General features: G+C 40.4%; 1 protein-coding gene across 1 annotated transcript; it reads left to right on the forward strand.

Annotated features, from left to right (window-relative positions):
* The first annotated feature begins 976 nt into the window (after nucleotides 1-976).
* Nucleotides 977-18404, forward strand: fbxo33 (F-box protein 33). Its single transcript, XM_004082659.4, has 6 exons — nucleotides 977-1548; nucleotides 4653-4763; nucleotides 6838-6998; nucleotides 7091-7299; nucleotides 10612-10909; nucleotides 11069-18404. The coding sequence occupies exons 1-6, from the start codon at nucleotides 1112-1114 to the stop codon at nucleotides 11332-11334; spliced, it is 1482 nt and encodes a 493-aa protein (XP_004082707.1). The 5' UTR covers nucleotides 977-1111; the 3' UTR covers nucleotides 11335-18404.
* Nucleotides 18405-22580: the final 4176 nt, after the last annotated feature.

Consider the following 22580-nt stretch of genomic DNA (forward strand, 5'->3'; position numbering starts at 1 on the left):
CAAAAATCATAGCAATACACAAAAGAGGAAAAATGCAAGTTAAGAAGTCAGTTTTGTAAGTATGCAGAAATCCATTTTAAAATAATCAATCCAGTTTATCCATGCAAGGAACTACTACATATACGTATTGGTTTTCAAGAAAATAATTGTTCTTTCTGCTATAAATATTTAGAAACACTTGATCATCTGTTATTTGAATGTATATATGTTAACCGTTTTTTGGAGAATTTTTTATGTTGGTGCTGTTCAAAGTTTCTTTTTCATATTTTTTATTCAGTTACAAAAAGACATTGCATTATTTCGAGTAGTTTCTGGTGATGATTTATTTGATTTGGCACTTAATACTCTACTACTAATTAATTTCTGGGAACTGTTTCCTTGATAAGAGTAGATTTTTAAAAAAAATTAAACCATTAGTTAAAGAGAGCTGTTTATATTTTAAATCGCTGAAATTTATGAAAAACCAAAATGCCATAAAAATGTCCATTTTCATTGAAGATCACATGTTGAATGACAATCCCTAGTATTGTGGACTACAATTCTAATGTTATTTTATTGTATTTTATTATTTTCTCCATTTTTTCTTTTTGTTATTTTCTATTTATATGAATATCTATTTCATCTTTTGAAGTTCTAAAAAAAATCTGTTAAAAAAACATACTGAAAAAACGATCACATGTTGACTGTCGATTCTTTCCAGAGGCTGAAAATGTTGCCCTCGTGTGGACTACAGTGGTATGGCAAAAATATGGCTCTCCAGGCGAAACCATTTAGGCCATTTTCAATTAAAAAATTAAAAAAAACCATATAAATATTAGGGAATAAATCACACAATTTTGATATTATTGAAAGGAGAAAATGAAAATCGTGCCTCATGCTAAATATTATAAGAAGTCTATGTCAGTTTTTCATTTGGTTCCTCCCCCCCGTAATTTCCGAAAAAATGGAGTGTTCCAATAGTATTGAAGGCTAAACTGAAAAAGGTTTGTTTTCAACCAAGAGAAGGAAGCGTCTCTGAGGTTTGCCGCAGCCCCGTTGACAAAAAAAAAGAACGGGTTGAGCAGTTGTTTTAATAATTGGTATATTTTTGACAATTCTTTCTTAGCTCGCCATGGCTCTGTGTGGGGGTGTCGGAGCCATGGCTTTGCCCAGCGAGCTTATCGTGCACATATTTTCCTTTCTGTCCGACCGAGACAAGCTCCGGGCCTCGGCTGTGTGTTCGCGATGGAGGGAGTGTCTGTTTTACCCCGCGTTGTGGACCGAGCTCAAACTGCGGATAGGCGGGGGGTGTAATGATTCTAGCTCCGAAGAAAGCCAGAAACTGGAATTTCTCATGAGAAAGTTTGGCTCTTTTGTGCGAGAGCTGCAGCTGGAAATCGCTCCGGTGGAAGGCAACCTCAGCTCCTTGAGCAACGACCCGACCTCCACCAGGATGGAGCAGCCTCAAGACGCCGACGGCAACTCGCAGCTGTCGGAGAGATGGAAAAACGCCACATCCACCTACTTGGACCAGATTCTGTGTGTTCTGACAAGCATCCGAAACAATAGGTAAGCTATATATAAAACATATTCGAGTCTTTTGCTTTCATTTTTTTGTATCAATTGTTAGTAACGTCATTTATTTACTTGTTGAATATTTGCTGCGCTGCTAGGCTAGCTACTAACTAGCTAGCATGGTTAGCTAAAAACAAGTCCTAGGATGAGTTATGCAATCTTTAGGGTTTCTACGATGGAGCTACTGTATGTCTTCAGACAGTTACAGGGCCACGTTCTGGTAGGGTTTTTTCCGCCATTGTTTAAGCTGTACGTTCTTCGGTTTTGGGTCAAACGTTTGTTGGAGTTTCTTTTGTTTTTATCTTGTTTCACTGGTGTCCTCACCAGCACAATGCAGCGCTAGTGGCGGCCAGAGAGAAGCCTTTGTCAGCTATGACCTGCTGATATCAGCACTCATAGGTTTTTCTATTTTATTTGTCTATTGTATTTTATTTATAAAATGTTTATTTTGTAGATATATCCACGTATAAAAAGCTCTTATATGTATGTATTGTAGTGTTTCGTTTCTATCTATATTGGAAATTTCCTACTTGATGTAAAACTTCATTCTAATTTTGAATAGGAGAGCCACAAAATTATGTTTTCTGATTCTTCCTATTTAGTATCAATGCTATTTTTCAACACTTTACCTGTTTTCTTAAACAACAGCAGACATCATTTTCTGTATATTATGGAGCTGCTTTCTTCTTATGGAAAGTCTACTTTGTGTTTGTCTTAATGAGAATTTCCTGTCTAGTTCTAGACTTTCTCTGAAGTCTAAAGGGGTTACGGTACTTAAATAGATGTCACCACAAGTCTAAAAACAGACAAAATAACCTTTTTTTTTAAACAAACAACTAAAAGAAAAACTCATTTTTTAAAACCTTTTTTTGTAAACAGATATTTTTGTTTGTTTCCATTTCCTTTTCCCCTCTTCTCTTCTCTTAGCTTCCCTGTTTTGTGACACATCTGTGGTTGTATTTTGACCTTCTCTAACATTCTTCACTTCTCTCTGCACTGCTGTCATTTTTAAAAGGCTATAAAAGGTTTCTGTTCTTTCTAGTCAGATGCTTTCAGTGTTTGTCTTTGTTCTGCCGAGAGAATTCAAACTTTTTTGACAATTCACTTTATTTCAGTTTTCATTTAAAAACCAACATGAGTCTGACAATTTTTCTCATGATTTGTGTCGCATGAAATAGTCTATTCTTAAAGTCCTACTCTGGTAAAAAAATTGTGTTGTTAACATGTTCTTGCAGCATTTTTGTCATGATGTAGGACAAACAAAACAAAAATTGGCTTAAACTTGCATTTCTGAGTATTTATTTATTCAAATCGTCGTGAGTCAGGTGCAAATGCTGTTGGAAAAAGCTTGTAGCAGTAGTAGTGAGGTCATAAATTTCGGGGGGTGGTTCACGAGCTTCTTGCTCCGCTCCATTCTGATGCGTCCATGTGCGTCTTTGTTTTCCTCGTCTGAGCTGGAATCTAGCTCAAGTATTGCTAGCCATTTTTGTTGCACCGGTAATGTTAGGTTGAGGGTAGGGATGAGTATCGTTAAGATTCTATCAATGTTACTTTTTTTTTATTGATACTGCTGGTATCTTATCTGTATTCTTATTGATACTTTTCTGTGTTTTCTGACAAAAAATGGCATAATTAAAGAACCACTGAGAACGCTTTTAAAATTAAAAGATGTCTGCAGTGGCATAGTAGTTGCCTTAAAAATTAACTTATAAATCTGGGCATGTGTTAAGGTACAATTGTTGGAATCTATTATATTTTCTAAATCTTTAATAGAGAGGGTTGGTGTTTCTCTTTTTTATTTTTTATTTGTTTTATTTTTCTCTTGATTTTTGGTGTTTTTGTTTTCAGTTTCAGAAAAGAAGATTGTGCAAAAGTACTTTTATTTCGACTGGTGTCTGTGATTTGATGTACATTTTGTACAATTACTGCATATATATCATATATATATATATATATATATATATATATATATATATATATATATATATATATATATATATATATATATTTGCTCAAGTTAGTAAAAAAAAACAATTAAAATCTGTTATGTTATACTCAACGTCTCTGTGCATGCTATAAAGAAATTACCGCTCTTTTTAGTGCCTCGTTGGTTAGAAAGTCGATTCATTTGAACTGCACAGTGTGGGAGCCAGCGAGGAAATGGGAACATTAGACCAAATACTCCCCTTGCTTGTAAAGGAATGGTGCACGTTTCATCTTTGTCTTTGGAGCTGCGTATGATCACTTCCTCTCATTTACATTGGCCATTGTTCTGACATAGTCAAAACTTTGTGTTCAAAAAATACTGTAACCATGATTGAATGTTTTCTGAAGATAAACCTTTATGAAAATGCACTTGATTTTTGTAACTTTAAAAGAATCTATCTGATCAGAACCAGATCACAAAAACCATTTAAAACTATAAAATGAATTAACTCAGGGGTGGGATTATATAAACTCCCTTCTTTCCACTTCTTTTTAAACAATGAATCAAGCTCTACATGACTTAAGTTAAGTCACATTTGATTAATTAAATATAGTGATCATGAAGTGTGTCTTTGTTTTTTTTTAATCTATGAATTTCTTTCTTTTTGTAATGAGTTTGATAAATCTTTTTGAATTCTTTGTTTTCACTACAATGCTTGAAATCAATCAATCAAAGAATACAATTGTTTGTTTGTTTTTTTCCCCGCCGTTCTGCCTGCCTTTACTGCACTGACTTCCGAACATATCAACTTATAGAGCATGGCCTGCTGCTGATGGATCTATTTTGGGTATCAGGACATAAAGTGCTTAAAGACAGCAGTGCAGGAGAGAAAGCACTTAAGCAACATAAAGCATTGTGTTCAGCTAAGACTGTGCTTAACGTTAAAGATGTTCCTCTTTTATACCTATTCAGTTATTTGAAAAACACTAACTTAAGCAGCTCTTTTAATAGTTGGTCATTTTTTGACACAAATATTTTAGGACAAACAAATGTTCTAAGGCTTAACCTCTATAAATGTTTACAATGCATAAATGTCACATATGTTTTCTACCAAGATTGTGGTTTTGTTTTGTTGATAATGAAAAAATTAACATTTTTTTTCCTTTTCTAGACATTTGCAGAACCTCAGTCTATATGGAGACACCTTTGTTCTCCAACAGGAGGGACTGCTGGACAGCTCGAACCTGCATCAGATTCACCTGGGAGACAAAAAGATCAACGAGTAAGGAACCACAAAATCTCCTTTATGCTGCTAACAGCGTTAGGTGTTTTGGGTCATGGGAGGATTTTTAATAAGATTGTTCAAAACCAGCAAATGTAACAAATGTAACTTAGCTTTAATTTTTCTTTTGGAGGACATTGTTTTATTAAAAAGGGTGTTGTTTAAAAAAAATAGCCGATATACAATTCTTCTTTTGTGCTTTAGGATATGAAATTACTTTAAGACCCATTCTAAAGTCTATTGTTTTTCCAAAACTTTTCCGTTTTGTTTCCTCCGTTGTTTCATTTGTGGATTCAGGAAAACTTCAGATTCCACCTGCAACTGTAATTCTCCATTTCACCAGTCTTCAACTCCTGATCCAAAAATCGTTGATTCACCTCATGCAGCCTTTCCTCGCTTTTTTTTAACCTGCTGATCCAAGCCTTACACCGCCTCTCTGATGCTTACAATATCGGCAGTATTTCTACTGATTTCTCTTAAAAGAAAAGCAAATTTGTGGATTGCAGTTTGACAAATTTTATTCCTTTTTTCCTGAACACTGTTTCTTTGATAGAGGACTTAAAAACAGGAGAATCATGCAAGGGTGTGCACACTGTACTCTTCATCCATGTCCAACGTGTTCCCTTTAACCATATGGCGTGTCGGCATGACGATAGCATTAGCCAGTAGAAGCTAAATCGAGTTGGGTTTAAATCGGTTTCGAGGAACTCCCAGAGAAAATAAGTAAGTTCTCTTATCAACAGTCCGAGAACATATTCATTTGTTGTGTTGAGGATTTTGGATAAGGTTTGGTACACAAACTTAAATCACGGAATGTTTGTGGTTCGCCATCTTGCCGGAACCCCTGAACAAAAGAGAGTGCTAAGTGTAGTTAAACACTCTGACATATGTTCTGGAGAACATATTTCATGCCGAGGATGAGGATTCACTGACCGCTTTTTTTATATACATTTGATGGCCCGCAGTCTACCGTCACATCCCAAAGTATTGAGCCCCCCTGGTGTGGGCTCTGAAAATGTTCTGTATGCCTTCATAGTTTCAACTTTAAAAATGTGGATCTGTGTGATGTCAGTTGCTTTGCATGAAGAGATTCGGTGTTACTGTAGCATATCTGAATCCTATATATATATATATATATATATATATATATATATATATATATATATATATATATATATATATATATATATATATATATATATATATATATATATATATATATATATAGAAAATGACAACTAACTAAAGATATTATTGTAAAGAAAATAATCAAACTGAATTACTGAAACTAACAGAAATGACCATAATGTATATTTTTTTGGTTTTAAAAATGTCAAATATAAAATAATTGTTTTAGTTCTTGCTGAAAAAATAGATACTGGTAACAGGACTCTCAGAGAGCATGTTAGAACAGTTTACAGCACAACACAAGCCAAAATATACAGCTGATGCTAAGGTGAAAACGGCTAAATTGAGCTAAACACTGGAGTTCTGTTCCCAGAATACACTGCAGTCATTATCTGCCAATCATAAAACCATGCCCCTCATTAAGCAAAAATAAATGGTTTAAAAAAATTATGAACTCAGAAAAAAATGAATTCCCCCGAGATTTGCCAAGAATAATATATGCAACCATTGAGGAAAAGAAAAGTTCAAGCATAGAACATAGAAGTCAATGGCAAAATGCTCACGCTAAGCACCAGCCTCTCTGGTCAGTTGCGGTACTGCAACATTTGTTGTTTCCTTGTTGGCTCCACCCCCCGCCTACTAGAGTTACCACTTGGTTTTTCAAGAACCCGGTGCAGTGATATAGAACATTTGGGCTTTGTGACTGGAACTTCAGAATAGAGTTTTCAGCCGGACCATGGTAGATTTCCATAATTAAAGGAAATTGCCACAGTGTTCTTGCCAGTGTTCTATCTAGAGGTTCCACCGAGGTTTCAAAATTGAGCATTACCTTAAAATTCTGTTCAGGGTTCTCTGTATTGGATTTTGAGTTGAAACATTTGATTTGAATGAACTGTGCTTTAGACATTTGAAGCTAACTGTAACCCGTCTGGTTTCCTCTCAACAGAATTCAGCGTCTGTTCATGGAGTTTCTGTCCAACAGCAGGCAGCTGAGATGGTTGTCCTGTAGTTTCATGCTGAGTCTGGTGACCCCCTGCTCCTTAGCCTGTCTGTCAAATCCTTCTGCCGAGACCCTTCACCACCTCAGTTTATTGGACCATCAGCTGGGTATGTTATTTTGTTTTTGCTTTTTGTAATCTGTTTAGTTACTTAATATACAGTCAAAACATTTTTTTTAACCGTTTCTGCATTCCCATCAGGTCCCCTCATCTCTCCGTCAGAGTTGGATCGCTTCTCCACCCTTCATTCTCTGGCTCTTGATTTCTCAGACTTCAAATCTGAGCTCTGTGATTTGTTGGCTTCACCTCAGAGAACCCCACTCCATCGCCTCTCTCTGCTACTCAACGGTGCTGCCCTGGAGTTCAAAGGATTGGAAGGGACAGCTACTGAAGATGACTGGAAGTCACTGGTAATTTAACAATGTCTAATGTTTTGCTAGATACAGAATATTTGATGTAAATGCCTTTTTGTGAGTCTGTTCAGGTTTTCTTCGATAAACATATAAAAAGTAAATTAAAGCCGTAAACGGCATTGTATGACCCGCAGGCAAAACCCGCCCTCGCCACCCCCATGTAACCTGCCCTCATTGACTGAGCGGCTGCTGCATGCCTCTCACTCCCCTTCTGCCCCAGCCACCCTGGTCAAAGCGGCACATGACAAATTCATATCATCAATCTCATTAGCATCATTTTATACTTTGGATTCCTGGTGGTGACTGTAAACACAAGGGGCCTTGTTGTGCCGTTCGTCAAATCTTTGCCAAACCAAATATTCGAATCAGACCTGTGATATCCATACCGGATCGGTCGAGGCCAAGGTAACAATGACTGCCATCGATGCTGTTCCCTGACAGGGTGCCGGTGGAAATTTGACTACTATTGATCAAAGAAGGAGAGGAGGAAGGTGCGTTCGTATGAAGTGAGAGAAGAGGAAAGTCATGAGTGCTGGACTGAGAGTAGGGACTTTAAATGTTGGAACTATGGCAGGAAAAGGTAGAGAGTTGGTTCACATGATGCAGAGAAGGAAAGTAGACATACAGTGTGTCCAGGAGACCAGGTAGAAAGGTAGCAAGGTGAAAATCTTAGGAACAGGGTCAAAGTTTTTCTATCATGGTTTTCTTAAGGGAGGAGTTTATTATGAGTGTTGTGGAGGTAAAAAGAGTGTCAGAGTGATGAGTCTGAAGATAAAAATTGAAGGTTGATTAAGGTTTTGTATCCAAGAGAAGAACATAGAAGGACAGATGGTGGTTGGTTTATGCAATGCCCAATACGTGGTTGCCGTCATATCGGTTGCTGGCATCTTGGCCAGGGTGGATCCCGCCTTCTCCCAGCAGTAACAGGGACCGCCTCTGGCAACCCTGCGACCCCAGCGAGGTAAGAAAATTGATGGAAGTTTAGAGCAAAATCCTTGCATCGAGCAGCCATATTGGATTTATTGTGAGCAGCAGTATTGTTTCATGCCAAGAACGTGCACTACTGATGCAATATTTGCTTTGAGGATGTTGATAGAGAAGTACAGAGAAGGTCAGGGAGAGAGACACACTGTGTCTTTGTAGATATGAAGTAAGCTTATGTCAGGGTGCCCAGAGAGGAACTATGGTCTTGTATGAGGAAGTCTGCAGTGGCAGAGAAGTATGTTCGAGCAGGGCAGGACATGTATGAGGTTTGTAAGACAGTGGTGAGGTTTGCTGTAGGAGTGACAGAGGAGTTCAAGGTGGAGGTGGGATTACATCAGGGATCAGCTCTGAGCCACTTACTGTGTGCCATGGTGATGGACAGACTGACAGATGAGGTAAGACAGGAGTCACCATGGACTATGATGTTTCTAGATGAAATTGTGATTTGTAGTGAGTGTAGGGAACAGGTGGAGGAGAAGCTAGAGAGGTGGAGGTTTGCCCTGAAAAGTAGAGGAATTAAGTTTAGCTACAGCTAGACAGAGTGTGTGTGAATGAGAGGAACCCAAGTGGAAGAGTGAGGTAACAGGGAGAAGAGGTAAAAAAAAAAAGATGGAGGATTTTAAGTACCTAGAGTAAACAGTTCAGAGTAATGGAGAGTGTAGAGAAGAAGTGAAGAAGCAGGTGCAGACAGGTTGTAATGGGTGGAGAAAAGTATCAGGTGTGATAGAAGAGTTTCAGTTCGGATGAAAGGAAACCTGTTCAAAACTGTGGTGAGACCAGCCATGTTCTGCCTAGAAACTGTCACTAAGGTAAAGGCAGGAAGCAGAGCTGGAGGTAGCAGAGATGAATATGCTAAGGTTCTCTTTGGGAATGACCAGGATGGATTGGATCAAGAATGAGTACATCAGAGGGAGACCATATGTTGGAGGTTTTGGAGATGAAGTCAGAGGCCGGACTGAGATGGTTCAGACATATCCAGAGGAGAGACGGTAAATATATTGGTAGAAGGATCCTGAGTTTAAAGCTGCCAGGAAAGAGGTCTAGAGAAAGACCAAAGAGGTTCGCACCATTGAGTGTCTCGGCGGAAACTCACGGTTAACATTAGTTACTGCATGGCGACGGGGGGGTGGGGGGCATCCAGAAGATTGTGAGCATGTGTGCGTGAGTGCGTGGGTGGGTGGGACAGACCACATTCTGCCCGTCTCCCTCCCCACACACACTAAATGTAACAAATAAAATAACAAAAAGTGGTTTATACAAATTTACACTCTGGTTTTTCGAAGTTATATAACCTCTTTTTGTGATAGTAAAACCTGTCCAACACAAAATATCTTCAGCTCTCATCGATTTCGTCAGTTGTTGGACAGAACAAGTTAGAAAGAGAAAAAGAAAAAAACCATTAGTTCTGCCTCGGCGCAAAGCAAATACATTTGGGGGGTAAAAATAAACAAACAAAAAAATAAAAAAAAAAAAATGGTACAAAAGTGATCCGAACTGAAATTGCCGTACCGAAACGGTTCGGTCCAACTACGTGAACCGTTACACCCCTAGTTGTCATATATTTTCATTTATTTTGAGCTAATGATTAATGTAAGATATTTTCACAATATTCATGTTAAAAAATATGCTTTTGCAAGCTCGCCACACTTTAAAATCTACAAATTCTAATTCCAACATTTTTCGCCTAGTAGCTTTCCAAAGATGCTCAAGAAGTTAAGAGGCGATAGATTTAAATCCCTTGGAGGAATCTGAATCTGAATTTGGAGTTGATTGATTGATTCAGGATGGCAGCCTTTCCTGGAGGTTACAAGTCAACAAAACTTTGGTTGACATTGTAGACTTAAGCTGGTGGCAAGTAAAATTTCGCTTGAACGAAAGTTTTCTTTTCCCGTGTTGTATATAATCAGCAAATTTCATAATTTGCCACCAAATGGCCACAAGGTCGTAGGTCCTGTGGCCATGCTATAATAATTTCAAAATTTCCTTTGGATGTCGCAGACATGTGTTTTGATTTCAGTGATAAACTTCCTATTCATTGTTTTGACGGTTTCTCTCGCTTTGATGTCATAATTTTTTGGGAGCCATCAATCACCACCCCCAAAATCCATTTTCACCAGGTACTTGGTTCGTGCAAATTCTGTTATGTTTTTGAGTATGTGCTGGTAGCCAAATGTTTGCTCAAAGCTGCAGTGAGAAAGAAGTATTGCGAGAAACAATATGGTCCTTGCAGTCTAGGACTGCCGAGGGACATAATAAAAATGGTGGGATTTCTATAGATATTAGTTTCAGAATCTGTATCAAAGAGATTTGCCTGATCTTCTGCAGGTTTGTGTAAGTGCCAACCTGCGAGTGTACATCATGGCTCTGGAGGTGGACAGCTCAGAACTCCTAAGGGTCTTAAAACCAAGCCTTCCCTTGGAGCGTCTTCACCTCGACAGTTACAGCACACTTGTGACTGATGGCACTTTGGAGCTCATCTCCCAGCAGTATAACAAAACGCTGACTCACTTCCTACTGCTAAGGGACGGCCCTGACTTCCCGGACCTCAGCATCAATCGCAACGAAGATCCATTGGTTCTTTTGGCTTGGAGATGTACTCAGCTAGCTGTCCTGGTCATACATGGTGAGTTTAGAGTTTAAAATGAAGTAGAAGTGATATATGTGGATCATTTTGCTCATCTGTACTAAGATTGGACATAGTAGACTTAAAGTAACAAATTTAGAAGATCTTAAACAATGAAAACTAACAACCAACCCTATGAATACATTTTTATGCTTTTAGGTTACATTGTGTGGTCACATAACCTGGTAGCCATTTCAAGGCTGCGAGGCTCCAGTCTGCGTACGCTGACCGTCTCTGAGGAGAGCATCGACTTCGATCCCGACCAGTCCCTGTACATAGAAGGAGATCCTGTACACAACCTGGTCAAGGAGGTTTCACTGGGCCTTGGCCGTGTCTGGCACCCTTGCCTGGATTCCAGCATTGTTTTGTGCGAACCCACGCAACACTTCCATCGGGAGCTGCACGCCTTCAGCACAGGCAGTTAGGCAGCAGGGTTGTGCCCCGGCAGATACCCGCTGAAACTTTGTCAAGACCAGACCAGATCAGCCATGAACACCACCCCCAAGTCAAACGGTCTACAAAATTAAATTTAAATGAACCAAGCTGTTTTTTTTCCGTTTTTTTTTTTTAATTCTTTGTGCTGTTCCTTTTCTTTTTCTTCCAGCACCTGTCTTTTTTTTACTTCAAATCTTTGGACGTTTAGACTAAACCATTAAGGAAAACTCATTATTTCCTTAAAAAAGAAGGAACCCCTGAAATTCTGAGCAGACTAAGAAAAGTGTGGTTGTAAGAACAATATTTTTCCTAGCCTGCTGAGTTATCAGTCATTCCACTACTAGGCCAGTAGGCCCAGCCCAATCACATCTGGTCTGGTCTTGCCCTCCAGTGGTTAGTGCTCCCTCCATCACCTTAAAACCTCCAGACCCTCTGTGTAATGTAATTTTGACATTTACCTTGTTTCTCCTTCCTTCTCATATTTGACCTTTTTATGTCTCTCCTTGCGCTGTGTGTTAGCTAGTTTTAGCTGTGTGGTAGTTTCCTAGCCTGTATGGGCTTTGTATGTATTTAAATGCAAATATCTAATCCTGCTCACAGCTGAAATGGGACAGGCAGGCAGATTGGGGGATTTGACTTGTGAAGAAAAATGGTTTGTGTGTTTAGCCTTTTTTTTTTTTTAATTTTTTTGTGAATGTGTAAATTTACCCATCAACAACTTCCTGGGGAACAAAGCAAAACCTTGCTGGTTTTTCCTTTTTCTCGGAAAGAGCGTCTTGTGCACTTGTTCGCTAGTTCGAGAGCCTTACCCAGCAGGGTAGGAAGCTCTGCTGTTAATCAGCTTTGGTGCAGGTTTCAACAGCTGCCATGTTAGTGCCATGACTCAAACATCTTGTGAAAGAGTGGCATTGCTAAACTTAAAAATAAGAGGTTTTAGTAAGAGGTCTGAGCACCTCATCAATCGAGTTGTGGAGAACGTTGTTACATGCTTCCGGCTCTTAAACTTCCCACCCTGCTTACTTTTTAAGAGCAAACCTTACAACTCAGCTCAGGTGAAAGACTCCAGAGCTCAAAAGGTCAACTGGTGTCAAACAACAAATGTGTTGTAACAAATGTTTTGTATTACAATCTCTAATGAATTGGTTGTGATCTTTAGACCTTTATCAAGCTTAAAGAGTGATCAGTGATGGTGGTTTTACAGCCCTCTTGTTTTATCCACTTTTATATCCACCGGTTATTATCCGAAGATAAATCTATTTAAATGCTATCACTGAGGCATTAGAAGGTCCTCGAGATCAGTAACCTTCTAAGGTTAAGACGGCACATATAGATTCCACACTGTCATTTGTATTTTTGGGTGAGCTCGTGCTGAAACAGCAGATAAGCAGTATTCTTCAGGTGCAGTTCTCTTAAGTTGGCAGGTTTTACAGTCATGCTATCAGTGCTGTAAGCATGAGGACATTTTGAGGGTGAGGGGCTTTTTAAATGGGAAAGTCTGCAGTGAATGTAACTAGACTTGGATTCCTCCATCTGCTTTGTGTTGAAAAATGGAGGGTTGCTGTGTTTTTTTTGCCACAGATGTTTGTGACGTTTCTTGCTGTGGCTGAATGGCCCGGTTCCTAACACAGCCAAGACCTTCTTTTTTGCAAACTGACATGCACAGCACAATGAGCTTTTGTGTCATTTGGCTTGTTTTTGTGTTCGAAGCGGTCACCTCAGGTAGGCTCTTAACATCACTATGACCTGGACAGCGATGGTGATGTTGACTCGGGTGTGCAAAGCAATCAATTTCTTTTATTCCCTTTTAAGTCACAGTTGCCTTGGAAACAGGCCCTACTTTTCCAGATCCTGTAGTTAGTGTTGTTGTTGATGACCTTGTTTTCTCTTGCCATCTGCTAAAACCTTGCTGCCTCCTTTGAGCAGCAGGGAAAACCTAATCATACATATGTTTTCAAAGATTATGGTTGATAAAACATGAGAATGGCAAAATCTAGCTCTGCATTGTGTATTTGTACCTGTGCTGTACATGGAGAACGTGTTACCCTCAAATATTTAGCTGAGGAGAGCACGTATGCCTAGAATGATGAATCCTGTTTGTCGTGGTTGTTCTCGGAGTGCTAACATGTTTAAGGCTTATGGCAAATGACGAAAAGCTTTGTTTGTCTTAGACAATAGCTGACACAGTAACAGAGGACGCTAAGGTGTTTGGACTGCTAAATTGTTTTGACAGTCATTGTCTTCTGAGGATTTATGCAGACAAGTCTTGAACTAAGTTGCTCGTGTAGCAACGAACATCAGGTTTGGCTTTCAGGGTACTTGACAATCTTACAAGTTGTTGGGAATTGTACCCTCAAACCATCGCATTCACCTCAGACATGATGACACCGCGAAGCGTGACGATCCTGTAAAAACTTGTAGTTTACACGACAGATCGTGCAGTTTTGAAACCTTTGTTGTGAAACCATTGTCCTAAAATCACCCAGCACTTTACTAGCTTCCGTGTGAATCTGTTCTAGTCATGGGCCTATGATTACCAAGTGTTTGCTTTAAAGACCTTGATGGTTTTGTCATGATGATCTTTGTTGTTCTTGGTTCATATCTCAGGATAAATGCACTTTGGTACCATCATTTTGTTTTTAAAGGCTCTCTGTTGCTGAATGGAGCGCTGTAAAACACTTGGTAAAAATAGCAACATTTATGCATTCAGACCAAAATATGGTGGAATGTTGTGGGTTTATCCTTTGTTATTGAATGTAATGTTAAACTTGGTATCAGTTAGACATTTCCTTTTTTTTTTAAGTTGACTTTACAAGCTCCGTCTCCCTGTCTGTTTACTGTTTTCTGTTCTGTTTTTTTTTTTAATCTCTTCCACGTGGATGTGAGGTTTTACTGGCCGTGAAGTCAGATGTCGTCTGTGTTGAAATGCTTGTGGCTTTCAGCAGATTTTAACAGGTTGAACAGAGAATGCAGTTTGACTCTGCAATCGAACGCAGAGTCGCTAACCTAAAAAAATCTGTTGTGAAACAAGGTTTCAGTTTCAGAACGGAATGAAGGTCATTCTGACGCACCTTAAATAGTTTATGCTGTGTGCAGGTAGATTTTTTGTTGGGAATGTCACTGTTTGTGATGTGAAAATATTCTGGAACAGTTACTCCATAAAATAGACTCATACTGATCCAAATGATTGCATTCTGTTAGTGACTCCCGCTATATCTCCTGTTGTGTTGTGTCTGACAGCCTCTGGATTCTAAATCTCAACTTTCTGTCATCAGCATTTCGTTTTGTGTACTTTGTTTATTAGTTAGGGAAGTAGTATTTAAGCTATGGTAGCTAAGGTTTCCGTTGTAGTGGTTTTATTCCCCCTTTGCTCATGTTTTTGTGTGTATCCAATAGAAATGTACATATAGGGCGTGTAGATGAAGAAATGATCGGCCCTTTAACCATCGCTCAGTCTGTTCATGCCTAACAGTGTGCGTGTATTTAGGGAATAGAGGGCATTGGCGTTGGACGGTGTAGCCCCATCACCTCTGATGCTGCACAAAGTTGTTTGCTCCCAGGGTGTTGTCAGTTTTCAGATATGAAGAGGTGGATGGAACGTAACAACAGCCTCTCTAGCTCACTTATGAATTTCAGGAGTCACTGGATATTTTGTCCTTCATGGACACATCTTAAGCTGGTAGACCAAGCAAACTGACTGTAACTGACTGCAGTTCTCATCTACTGTCACGCAGTATTGTTGACTCCACATCTCACCTGGCACTTTTGTGCTCTGCTGAAACTCTGCCTACTAATGCAGTTATTTTATGTTACCAATGTTAACGTTTCCATTCTTTGGACCTCATTGCATCAGACCGTTGGTAGTGTTTTTGTGCTTGGGTGAATGCAGACCAAAGTGGACGACGGTTTTGACACTTGTGTTTTATTTTGTGTGTCAAAAAAAAACTCAAGAATGTGTAGTTTAGATGGCATTAATGGCATTAATCTCCATCACAATAAGGGTTTAAGCGACATAATTGCACGTAGGCTATTCGCTTTACCTCTGATTGGCTCTCAGGGTCTACAGTGTTTGTTGCTGAGTCATCAAAGCCAGGCCTGCCAGGTTGAGTGCAGCACATTGATGGGGTTAATCAAAGAGGTCGCTGACATCTTCCTCTATCCCTCTCCTGTCAGTCACCTGTCTCACTGTGAGGAGCAAGTGAATGTAAAAAAAAAAAAAACTGTGGAAGTAGAGGAGCACGTCCCTTGTTAAAAGCCATTTAGGGTTTATTATCACAGATGGAGTTACTCTGTAATAGAAGCTTCCTGACCATGAAAAGACCAGAGTGCCTGATTGTGAAAAGTTCTGTATGGTGGAAAGCACTTGCTCCTGGCCTCTTCATTTGCTGCTAGAAACAGGACATTCCATACGTTCCGGGAGGGGCAGGGCTGGCATTGGCCGTCTGATTAGCCAAATGTTTGGACTTCATATTTCAAGCGTGTGTGAGAATGAACATATGTACCATATATGATTTTTTACTTGGGTCTGTTTTTGGCAGGACGGAGTCACACTGGGGTTTAGCAGCTGGTCTGAGGAGAGGAAAGGTGTGATGTTTGCTCTCTCTGAATGGTCAACCACGTTTCCGCTGCGTCAACTTTCAGGCCACTTTTGAGGCCTTTGTGTGTCCGGTACACAACAAGTCACAAATGTAAATATTCTACTGTGACTTCAATCCAGAGATAGCCACTGCTCTGTGTATCAGTTTAGTTGGTTCAGGAGGTTTGAACCCGCTTTACGGGCAAAGATCAGTGCACGCACAACTCATTCTCACTACCGTGACACAGGAGTTTGAGCAGAACTGAATTAAACAGCAGGTGCTAACAGATGTTTAACTTTGTTATACTGTGTAAATATTGAGAGGCACAGAGCAAGCAGAGCCTTATTTTCAGAGTCCTGGTAGTGGAAATGGTAAAAGAGGGATGTGTATAATATTTTTTTTCTTCAGATATGCTTTCATGGAGTTACGAAAAATAGCATGGCTCCTATGGCCTATGTAACTGAATCCACAGAGCTGGCCTCTAATGAATTCCATCCGATAGATGTAAATGGATGAAGTTCTGTGTCTTGGAATGGGGCCAACGTGAAAAGAACTTAGCTTATGTGTTGACACTTACTAGCCATTAAGTGATCCTTTCACGAGTGTGATGTTTTAGTACCAAAGCAGCTGACTGAGTGAAACCTCTTTCAGTCTCAAACCTAGAACCATCGCTCATTAAACACCACAAGCTTCATTTCCACATTGTTGCCAACTCAGGAGTTTGTCTTCGGGACTCTTTAGATATTTTGTGGAAATAAATAGAAATTAAGGAGGAGAAAGAGGAAAAACAGACTTGTACTAAGGTAGTTCTATGCCCAAACCCTTCTTTAAAAGACTAAACACTTTTTTGGTTTATTACGTCTGAAGGATTCAAGAAGTTGTTTTCAAATCAGAAATTTTTTCCTCCTAATGAGTAGTACCACCAATGTGCTGATATGTTGATAATGTGCATTACTTTGTTATGTAAGCTAGATTTGATCAGTAAAACGAAGTGTGTAAAGCTCTGTGTGACCGGGTGCAGCACAGCCGATGTTTTGACACTGGTGTAGTCATCAAAGGTGGTGTTTGGAGGTAAATCCCAGCAACCGTGGTTTCAGGGAAATGTGTACAGTTGCTGAAAATGCCACTGTTAATGCAACTTGGCCAAATCACACCACTTTCATGGTTGCATAATGAAGATTCATGCGACAGCTGGATATGTCAAAGAACAGATGGATATTGAGAACATTGTTGGATATCTTTATCACAAGGCCTCTTTCTCAAGCCTAAAGGACTTAACATCTTAGCAAACCAGACAGGAAACCCTGCCGTTCAGTCCAGCCTCACAACTATGCAAGAGGGATGTATATGATCAAAATGTTTCTTTTAATTATTATATTTTTACATTTTCTTTCTGTCACATCGTTGAAATGAAGAACTTATGAGAGTACTTGGCCTTATGCCGAGTTGTGAAATTTATTGACATTTCCCTGCGTTTTAGGATCTCTTGAATCTGGACAGCCGGCCCAGTGACAGCAGCAGTGATGGCAGGCTCACTCTTGGTCTCTGTGAGACTGGCTAGGAGGCCCCAGTTTTATTGTGGTACGAATGTTGTGCATTTGTTTAAAATCAGGACAGTTTGCAATAACAGGAGTCTTACTATTGGCCACAAAGGGGCGCAAGCAGTGCTGACAGCGCCTGACTGTGTCTTTAGAAAACCTTTAGAGGAAGAAATATTCAGTATATAAATAGATATATAAAAAAGTTACAGTGCATAGTTCATAGATATCAATAGTGCATCATCATGGAATACTCTAATGCAACACACATCTGGGTTCAGTTTGGAACTATAAACTGTACTTTAAATCACAAGGTTTTTTTGTTTTGTTTTTGTCTCTCAAAGATGGTTTACCATATGTGTTGTTGAGATTCCTGTTCTACTGTTTGCTAATGTGAGTACATAGTTCTGGGTTTTCCCTTCTTTTTGTCAACTACAACCCAGACTTAATGAAAAACATCAGCTGGAGGAAAGCTTAAAGAAAAAAAATATATATATATATAATAAAACATATTCAATTCTTATCCATAGTCACAATTTTACTGGAGAGATTTTGAATTTTGTTCAACAGATTTTCTACAAAATGTTTCCAGAAATATCTGGAGATGATTTAACTCCACAAGGTGGATGGGGATTTGCTTGGACCAAACGAAGCAAAGCTCTAACCTTAAAGAGCCCATCAAGATCTTTTAGTAGAGAGTCTGACATATTTCCAGCTGTTGTTTAGTCTGCAGTGAAAGAGCCCTCTACAGACGAGATTTAACAAACAACTGCTGATCTGTGGGTCTGTTGTTGATAAAAAGGGGACCACTTTGCAAACCTCCATGAAAAATCTCTGACACAATTGGTTGCATATACTCGAAGGGTCAGTCTGCCGAGAATGAATTTGTAGCTATGTTGAATGAAAGCTTTTCTTCTTTTAGTCAGTGAATAAAAAATTGGAAAAATCCATTGTGTTAAGTCTTTCTTTAATCTGTTTTAGCTTTATCCAGGGGCAAGTGAATTTTGACAGGAAACATGCAAAAAGAAATGTTTTGGCTAAGACTGGAAGACTTTTTTTTTTACCTCATCAAAAATGCAAACAGAAAATGTACAAAAAGAAGAACACAGACATGAGAAAATGACAAAAAGAGACACTTGATTAAATAGCAGGACTTGAAAGAAATGAAATGAGGCCTTCAAAAAGAAAAATTCCCAGAGATGTACAGGTTTATAAGGCACCACGTCATGATGACCTAATCACAAGGACATTGGTGTGATTCAGTCTATCTAAACACTGACAAGACCTCTGACATTGGCTTCTCTGTAATGTAGGCCTCCTTTTTTTCTCTCCTAAAGTCGGTTGCAGCAGAAACTTGTAAGAAAAGAACAGGTGACCATAAACTAAAGACTTCAGTGACTTTCAAAAACGGAATCCCATATTAGACATTGAAACGTCAGCTTTTAAACATTTTGGTTTCCATCTGACAAATAAGCTATACAGCAGTAAGCTGTATCAATGACAATTGATAGTTGTGTCACACTTTACACTTTAAGTCATGTAAAGTAAAGAAACAAAATGTCAGTGTCCTCGTGTCCTCTTCTGCAGTTTGAGAGGGTCCTACACAAAGAGTAAAGCAAGGGTGTGCATATTTAGAAATCCAAATCCAGTGATATTTATCACCTGGTATAGGATTTTGTCCATCTGAAGCAACACATGGACTTTACTCTTTCTCTTTCGGCTTTTCCCATCAGGGGTCGCCACAGCGAATCATCCTTTTCCACCTCACTCTATCATGGACATCTTCTACCCTAACATTAGCCAACTTCATGTCCTCTGTTAAGACATCCATGTATCTCCTCTTTGGCCGTCCTCTTGCCCTCCTGCCAGGCAGCTCCATCTCCAACATCCTTCTACCAATATATCCACTATCCCTCCTCTGAACATGTCCAAACCATCTCAGTCTGGCTTCTCTGACTTTGTCGCTAACACAGGCAACATGAGCCGTCCCTCTGATGTACTCGTTCCTTATCCTGTCTAACCTGGTCACTCCTAAGGAGAACCTCAACATCTTCATCTCCGCTACCTCCATCTCAGCCTCTTGTCTCTGTCTCACTGCTACCGTCTCTAACCCATAGAGCAGAGCTGGTCTCACCACTGTCTTGTACACCTTTCCTTTGAGTCTTGCTGGCACTCTTCTGTCACACAACACTCCTGACACTTTCCTCCAACCGCTCCAACCTGCCTGCACTCGCCTCTTCACCTCTTTTCCACACTCCCCATCACACTGAACTGTTGACCCCAAGTACTTAAACTCCTGCACCTTCTTCACCTCAGCCCCCTGTAACCTAACGCTTCTACCTTGATCCCTCTCGTTCAGACACATGTATTCTGTCTTACTACGACTGACCTTCATGCCTCTTCTTTCCAGAGCAAACCTCCACCTCTCTAGCTGTTCCTCCACCTGCTCTCTACTCTCACTGCAAATTACAATGTCATCCGCAAACATCATTGTCCAGGGAGATTCCTGTCTTACCTCATCTGTCAGCCTGTCCATCAGCATAGCAAACAAAAAAGGACTCAAAGCTGATCCTTGGTGTAGTCCCACCTCCACCTTGAACTCCTCTGTCTGCCCTACAGCACATCTCACCACCGTCATACTTCTCTCATACATGTCCTGAACTACTCTGACATACTTCTCTGCCACTCCAGACGACCTCATACAGTACCACAGCTCCTCCCTCGGCACCCTGTCATACGCCTTCTCTAAATCTACGAACACACAATGCAGCTCCTTCTGACCTTCTCTGTACTTTTCCATCAACATTCTCAAAGCAAAAATGGCATCAGTGGTGCTCTTACGGGGCATGAAACCATACTGCTGCTCACAGATCTCCACCTTCTTCCTAAGCCTGGCTTCCACTACTCTTTCCCACAGCTTCATTGTGTGGCTCATCAACTTTATTCCTCTATAGTTGCTGCAGTTCTGCGTGTCACCCTTGTTCTTAAAGATCGGAACCAGAACGCTTCTCCTCCATTCCTCAGGCATCTTCTCACTCTCTAGAATCCTATTGAACAACCTTGTTAGAAATTCCACTGCTGCCTCTCCTAAGCACTTCCATACCTCCACAGGAACGTCATCAGGACCAACGGCCTTTCCGCTCTTCATCCTTTTCAGAGCCTTCCTAACCTCATCCTTTCCAATCTCTGCTACTTCCTGCTCCACAACAACCACATCTTCCTCCCTTCTTTCCCTGTCATTTTCCACGTTCATCAGCTCCTCAAAATACTCCTTCCATCTTTTCTGTACACTCTCCTGGGTTGTTAGCACCTTTCCATCTCTGTCCTTAATCACCCTTATCTGTTGCACGTCCTTCCCATCTCTGTCTCTCTGTCTGGCTAGCCTGTACAAGTCCTTCTCTCCTTCCTTTGTGTCTAACCTGTCATATAGCTCATCGTAAGCTTTCTGTTTGGCCTTTGCCACCTCTCTCTTCACTCTACGCTGCGCTTCCTTGTACTCCTGTCTACCTTCCTCAGTCCTTTCTACATCCCACTTCTTTTTAGCCAACCTCTTCCTCTGGACGCATTCCTGTACTTCCTCATTCCACCACCAAGTCTCTTTACCGTCTTTCCTCTTTCCAGATGACACACCTAGCACCTTCCTACCTGTTTCCCTGATAATCTCTGCTGTAGTTTCCCAGTCATCTGGAAGCTCATCCTGACCACCCAGACCCTGTCTCAACTTCTGCCTAAATTCCTCACAAGTTTCTTCATTCTGTAGCTTCCACCACTTGGTCTTCTTTTCTGTTTTCCCTCTCTTCTTCTTCCTGACCTCCAGGGTCATCTTACACACCACCATGCGGTGCTGTCTGGCTACACTCTCTCCTACCACCACTTTGCAGTCAATAACCTCTCTCAAATGACCTCGTCTACATAGGATGTAGTCCACCTGAGTACTCCTACCTCCACTTCTGTATGTCACTCTATGTTCCTCTCTCTTCTGGAAGTAAGTGTTGACTACAGCCATTTCCATCCTCTTCGCAAAGTCCACCACCATCTGTCCCTCCAGATTCCTTTCCTTCACACCAAACCTGCCCATCACCTCCTCATCACCTCTGTTGCCCTCACCAACATGCCCATTAAAGTCTGCTCCAATAACAACTCTCTCTCCTCTGGGGATACTCTCTATGACCTCATCCAACTCACTCCAGAATCTCTCCTTCACTTCTAACTCACAGCCAACCTGTGGCGCATACCCACTGACTACATTCACCATCACCCCTTCGATTTCTAACTTTAAGCTCATCATCCTGTCTGAGACTCTTTTCACCTCTAGAACACTGTTTACAAACTCCCCCTTCAGAATCACTCCTACCCCGTTTCTCTTCCTATCAACACCATGATAGAACAGTTTGTATCCTCCTCCAATACTACGTGCCTTGCTGCCCTTCCACCTTGTCTCCTGCACACACAGTACATCTACCTTCCTTCTCTCCATCATGTCTGCCAGCTCTCTGCCTTTCCCTGTCATTGTGCCAACGTTAAGAGTCCCTATTCTCAAACCTATGTTCCTGCCTTTTCCCTTCTCTCTCTGGCCACGGGCCCTTCTGCCTCCCCTCTTTCTTCGACCAACAGTAGTCAAATTTCCACCGACACCCTGTAGGTTAACAGCATCGGTGGCGGTCGTTGTTAACCCGGGCCTCGACCGATCCGGTATGTCTAAAGTGTTGTGGATGATTCGCATGGTTATTTTGGCAATTTTTACGCCGGATGCCCTTCCTGACGCAACCCTCTCTATTTATCCGGGCTTGGGACCGGCACAGAGGCAACTGGCTTGCAACCCCTGTGGCTAGATTTAGTCCAACACATGGACTTTACTGTTTGTGGAAATAAATAAACCCCAATTATGTACAGGTATGGTGTTATGGAGGTAAATACGCTTAATTAACAGAAGGAAAGGGCAGCAAACCAGAATTCATTTATTGTACATTAGTTGTTAACCATCCCCTGTACTTTATACTTTTATTGAAATAGTAAAATCAGCTTATGAAACCCATACACAATCAGTGTCCTTGAACTCACCCTAGAACTAACCCACGGATCTGCTACCTTTAACCCTGAAAGAGCCTTTTAGTCACTTTTTTA

Source organism: Oryzias latipes, chromosome 22, assembly GCF_002234675.1.
Source record: "Oryzias latipes chromosome 22, ASM223467v1".
Taxonomy (NCBI): Eukaryota; Metazoa; Chordata; class Actinopteri; order Beloniformes; family Adrianichthyidae; genus Oryzias; species Oryzias latipes.

Excerpts from the sequence above, each read along its gene's own strand:
- fbxo33 (XM_004082659.4), top strand. The coding sequence starts at position 1,112 with ATGGCTCTGTGTGGGGGTGTCGGAGCCATGGCTTTGCCCAGCGAGCTT. Across the intron at positions 1,549-4,652 it reads ACAAGCATCCGAAACAATAG|ACATTTGCAGAACCTCAGTC; the intron begins GTAAGCTATATA and ends TTCCTTTTCTAG. Across the intron at positions 10,910-11,068 it reads AGCTGTCCTGGTCATACATG|GTTACATTGTGTGGTCACAT; the intron begins GTGAGTTTAGAG and ends TTATGCTTTTAG.